This window comes from Alligator sinensis, unplaced genomic scaffold (assembly GCF_000455745.1).
Source record: "Alligator sinensis unplaced genomic scaffold, ASM45574v1 scaffold297_1, whole genome shotgun sequence".
In the NCBI taxonomy this organism is placed as follows: domain Eukaryota; kingdom Metazoa; phylum Chordata; order Crocodylia; family Alligatoridae; genus Alligator; species Alligator sinensis.
In genome coordinates this window covers 2,333,503-2,339,242 of record NW_005841848.1, presented here as the reverse complement: position 1 = coordinate 2,339,242, position 5,740 = coordinate 2,333,503, and the positions used below count along the sequence as shown (strand labels likewise).

General features: G+C 41.9%; 1 protein-coding gene across 1 annotated transcript in view; it reads left to right on the top strand.

Moving 5' to 3' along the window:
• Window positions 1-5,740, top strand: part of ZNF277 (zinc finger protein 277) — a 94,796-nt gene that overhangs the window by 58,691 nt on the left and 30,365 nt on the right. Inside the window, exons 5-6 of the mRNA XM_025208751.1 lie at window positions 2,147-2,238; window positions 3,901-4,011. Coding sequence (XP_025064536.1) covers window positions 2,147-2,238; window positions 3,901-4,011 — 203 coding nt within the window. The remainder of the gene's footprint in view (window positions 1-2,146; window positions 2,239-3,900; window positions 4,012-5,740) is intronic.

The following is a 5,740-nucleotide window of genomic DNA, read 5'->3' as shown; positions in this document are numbered from 1 at the left end:
CCTACCCTACCCAGGACAATTTGGTACATGCCAGAGCATGCATGCAGGGGCATGTCCTAGTGCACAAAGCAGTGGCACAAATATGTGCCACCACTGTTTGTGCCACAGCAATGCATGTCCCTGCATGTGGGGATGCAGCTCAGGTGAATTTTCAAAGCTGACTATCACTGATCCTCTCCCCAAGCCTCACTCCAAAAATTGAGATTAGCTGGGGAAGACTTCTAGCCAGTACTAACCCCTAATTTCTATAAATTTGGGGCCTGGTGTTTCCAGTAAGTTCTAACCTTGGAACGCATTTCATAATACAGTTTGAGATGGACCTGGAGGATATGAGGCGAAGCATAGGATTTTGTCTGAGAAATGAGTAGGAATAGGCTGAGGTGCTTTGACGTATCTACTGTCACAGTCCCTGCACTTGCCAGGCGGCAGAGATGGCTGATCATCGAGAAGGAGCATTCTGGAGAATGCTGCAGCCCCACTCTGTACAGGGAATGAACACCGTCTACACTATCAGACAACAAAAATGAGAAATTTTAGGCCAAAGCTAATGTATTTCCTCGCATACCCTATGCACTTTCCCCCAAAAAATCATTCCTCCAAATTTGGGTTGTACACCTTAAGTGGGGAAAAGATGTGACCTGGGTTTTCTTTCCTGGAATAGAAGCCTAAAGATGCTAAATGGGTTAAGTTGCAAAATGGCTGTCAGCTTCTCTCTCAGCAAGCAAGGAGGAAGGATGGAGTCCAATATTAACCCTTTCACAGCTGCTTTTAGGTTTTCAGCTGAGAGAGAAACCTACAGTCATTTTGCAACAGCTTCTCCATGAAAAAGCCAGTGCTTAGACCATGACCCTGGAAAACGTTTTCCCTCTACATTCACCCTTCCAAAAGCAAGGTGGGGAGAGAGGCATGTGAGGAAATACAGTAAGCTTTCCACAAGGTTACAAACATTGTTCTGAAATGGACAAAAAAGGAATGCTTCTTCCAAACATTGCTATCGCATTGCTACAGTGATACTCTAAGATTTGTCACAATATGATCTGTTAGTTTTCTTTGCTGCTAAACTTCCATGACCAGATATTTTGAAATTTCCAACCTGTTGCACCAAATCAAATAAGGCTAGTGGCACTGATGGTCAAGTATTCCCTTTCCAGTTTGTTCCTTAAACCCCATAACTCTTTGTAGAAACTGATATACTTTGTGATCTCTCTTGTATACAGTAAAAATGTCCTTTGGCCTGTCTGTGCTTATTTTAAGAATGTTTAGGATCAAATTTAAAATTTACCTTGTACCATTGCTAATTTGAGCTTCACATATAAACCATTATTTTAATACATTCTGGGCACGTCTACATGTTCATTAATACACAGTGTCTACTGCTCATTAAATTTAGTACTTGTATAATTGAGTACTAAATAAACACACAGTAGGCTGCCATACTGCCCATAAGTGCAATTACACGCTTTTTGTGTAAGGCTTACTGCGCAGTAGATTAATACTACTGCACATTAGCGTGCATAGCATAAACCATGCTAATATGCTAATGCGCAGTAGAATTAATCTACTGCGCATTAAGCATCTCAAGTAGATGTGCCCTCTGTGATAGCTTATTAAAATAGCTAAATTAGATAATGTTCTCATTTATATTTGTTTTTGCTAAATCTCTATGGCATTACATGAGTTTTAGGTTTCTCTAAATGGCAAGCTATCATTATATATGCCACTGGTTCTCAATCTTTTTAGCCTCTGGGCAGCCTTCCACAACTTTGAGAATTGAGCAGCATTCCATTAAAAAAAATTAAGTTATTTATTACATTGGTTACCTCCTCATACAGATAGGCCAGAGGGTGGGAGGAGAGGAGAGAGAGGGAGGAGGGACAGCCGGGCAGGGATGAGCCTGTGCTTACCACCTGACCTCCTGCATCGCCTTTCAAAGGATCTCACAGTATGCCATGGTGCCATGGTACCCCAGCTGAAAATCACTGATGTATGCTCTTGGAATGTTTGAAATTTGTGCTTTTGTTCTGAACTTGCAAATTCAGTTGCCAAATTAAAATAGTCATAAATACAATTTGAAATCAAATGACTGAATGATCTTAACGACATTTTCTTTTGGCTGAGTATTCAAGTACTTTATCTAATTGCACAGAGAGAAATTCTGGAGCAGCAACAGCGGGAGAGATATGATGCAACCTTTCATAGTACATGCATGTTCTGTGACACAGAATTCACAGGAAATAGGTTTGTATTTGGGGCTTGTTTTCTTTATTTTCTTATTTAACTCTTCATCATATCCCCATTCTTATTTTGCTGACTTAAAATGTTTTGGCTCAGTGGCACAGAAGTAGGACTCTGCATCTGAAGAATAATGTTGATATAATCCTTGAAGCTGGAAACCTGTATTCTACAATGGCTAGAGCTGGGGAAGTTATTTCAGTGATACCTTTAAACCAAGGATTAGGAGTCAACAGAATTGTGTTTTATGCCATCTCTGATCAATCTGAAGATAAGTATTTGAAGGGGGGCTATCTAATTGTTGTCAGATGGAAGCTAAAAGCTGTTATGTACAGCTGCAGAGAAGAAGAGGAAATATGACTTTTCATATGAAGAAGCAAAAATGGAATGTGGAACTAATGATGAGATTGAGGGACTTTTCATAAGTCCTTGGCAGTATACTTAGAAAGCTATCTGAAAGTTCTCCATAAATATTTTAATGCATGGTGAGAAAATGAACAGGGCAGACTTTTCAAAGAAGTTATTTTCTAATGGGAAGCATCTTGATTTATTCAGTTGCAAAATGAGTATCTTCTGTGGATTTAGCCCCTAAATCTCGTGCAGTACCTAACTTTTGGGTGTTAAACCACCCAGAGAAATCCTTTATCCCTATTTAGGCATTGTATCTCCCAGTACATTATATGTGGAGAGTTAGGCACCTAAGAATGATAATCAAAGCATCCTAAACTAGTTGGCCAGAAGTGTCAAGGAGAGAAGAGTAGGCTTCTAGCCACTTTTGAAAGAGGTGGGACTGAGAAGCTTCTGTTTGGGATTAGCACCCGAGAATCTCATGAGGATGTCCGAAGTGCTGAGCTGTTGGGTATTCTGGAGGACCAGCTCCTCCCCCAACAGTAGTTTCTCCTGTTAAATCTCTTCCACCTAGTATAAATAAGTGGAGAGAGAGAAATCGGATTCAAATCCCTTTGCCACCAAATCTCCAGCTTCAAAAGGAGAGACTTTACAGAAAACCCTTGAATCTCTGTCAGTTAGGTGACCACATCATTTTGTGCATTTATACCCTGTCATATAAATGAAAATGGGTTATTAAGGGCCCTGTAATTCAGCCAGGAATGCAAAATATGCCTAAAGTGGCTGTACAGAAACGAACCAATATACAGGTTCATTATAAAAATAACTTCATCTGTATTTGTTTATATGTACTTCAAGGACCATTTATATTGAAGGGGCATCATTGCAAATGTGACTCAGATCTGTAAAGTTTCTCTGTTTGTTAACAAATAGAGAGCAAACTGAGAAATAACCTTTTATTATTACTTCTCAAGATACCTGTTTGAAACAGGTGGTTTGTTTGTACAATTTAACAAATGAGCTGTAATAAAAATATGAATCAAAATAGCATTTCTAATTTTCATTGGGCAGCTTGTATTTCATACATGTAAATTGAGTATTTGAAGTTTCTTAGAAACATGCAACAGGGCCCAAATTGAAAACTTTCTACTTCAGTTGAAATCAAACTAATTACATTTCTATGAGAAACATGATTATTGCTGCTTATTTTGATGCTGGCTTATATCCGCTTTTACTGTAATTAGCATTTTGTAAGCATTAATTGAATAATTCTCACATGTATGCCCAGATATTTCACATTCTGTTTAACTCTTTTTATAGGTCTGTCCTTTTCAATCACATGGCAAGAGAGCATGCTTTTAATGTTGGGCTACCAGATAACATTGTAAACTGTAATGAATTTTTGGCTGTCTTGCAAAAGAAGCTTGACAGGTATGTAACATTTTTTTTTAATGTAGCCTTAAGTCATTTTAATTATAGCCTCAGAAATGGGTTAGATTGAAATTAATAGTGCGTTCAGGCACAATTAACAAAAAGAGAGAATGTTGCTTTTATTAGTATAACATTAGGAAAGATGTTTTCACATTTGTTGAAGACCTCTGTATATTGTCTTTGTAATATGTACATTTATTTTAAGGGTGGACTAGAAAATGGTTCACCAGTTGTTATATACAGATGTCCCATTGATTTCTGAGAATTAAGGCTTTTGGTGCAAGCAACTGTTCAGGCCCGTGTACTTCTCACTGCATCTTTTTGGCTAACCAGATTGTCTCGCCAAGGACAGCCTTCTGCTTTCGTTTCTTTCCTTTTATATCAATAATGCATGCTATTCCTACATGCTCCCATGCATGGTTTATCATTTTTTCTAGCCCCTCTAGAATACTTGACTATGTGTGATCTTCCCTATCCCTGATGAAAGAAAAAAAAAAAAAAGAAGAAAGCAAGCTATACAGAGATTGCCACTCATTCTGGTTTCATTGCATTTCAGTCATACCCTTCTTTTATGAACAGATGCTTATCATTGTGATCTATTTTTATGGGCACCTGTGGTCAGATTTTCAAAAATATTCAGTGTCCCACAGCTCCTGCTGTGAATGGCCTAAACTGTAGAGTACCAAGCACTTTTGACTCTGGCCTCACATTTCCATACATGTTTATGGAGCAAGTTCTTTATAGTACCACTGACTTGTAAGGGACTTGTTGGTACATACAGGGAAATTCTACCTCACTTGAAGGAAAACCTCTGTGTGCCTACCAGGCATAAGCACTCATGGAAATTGTTGGGGTACACCAATGAAGACTTTTATGGCTGATACCAATAACTGATTATTAACCAGCCATATCAGCTGATACCAATCCGATAACTGATTTACAGGAATGCAGTTGGGCAGCATGGAGGGCAGTGCCCTGCAGGTAACTCTGTGAAGGGGAAGGGCTGTGGGGGAGGGAAGGGACGTGGGGGGATGGGGGAGCAGATTGAGGTCCCCACGGTGAGGAAGGGAGTGGGGTAGCAGCAGAGGCTGGGGGCGCTGCCCAGCCAGGGCAGTGAATGGGACCCAGGGCAGGGAGCAGAACAGAGCTGCGAGCAGCTTGTCCAGGGGATCAGTGTCTTGGCATTTAAAAATCATGGTGGTGCCACTTGAACTAAAGCTCATCGAATGAGTGCTGCTGCCACCATTTTAAAGCAAGGGGATGCTTTTAACCAGAGCGGAGCCAAGTGTGGAGGTAATGGTGGATGTGGGCTGCCCACTGTGGGCTCAGGGCTCTCCTCTCTTCTGTCTTTGCCCCAGGGGCTCCGCATCAGCCACCTGTCCCCTGCCCATCCAGCAGTGGGAGGCACAACTTGCCACCCCCCACTGCAGCCAGGCAGGCAGGGGACACACAGCCAGTGTAGGGCTCTGGAGGGAAAGGCAGAAAGGTGGGGAGCCCCAAGCCCTCAGTGGGCAGCCTGCATCTGCCCCGCACAAATCTGTGGGGGCACATGCGCCCCATGCTTCCCCCAGGGGGTGCACGCAGCAGTGGGGAGCCTCCCCACCCAACTCCCGCACTCCCTGGACAAGTTAGCTGCTTGCAGCTCCATTCTGCTCCCTGCCTCTGCCCCAGCCCCAGGTCCCGTTCACCACCTGGGCTGGAGAGCAACCCCAGCCCCTGCCCCTACCAC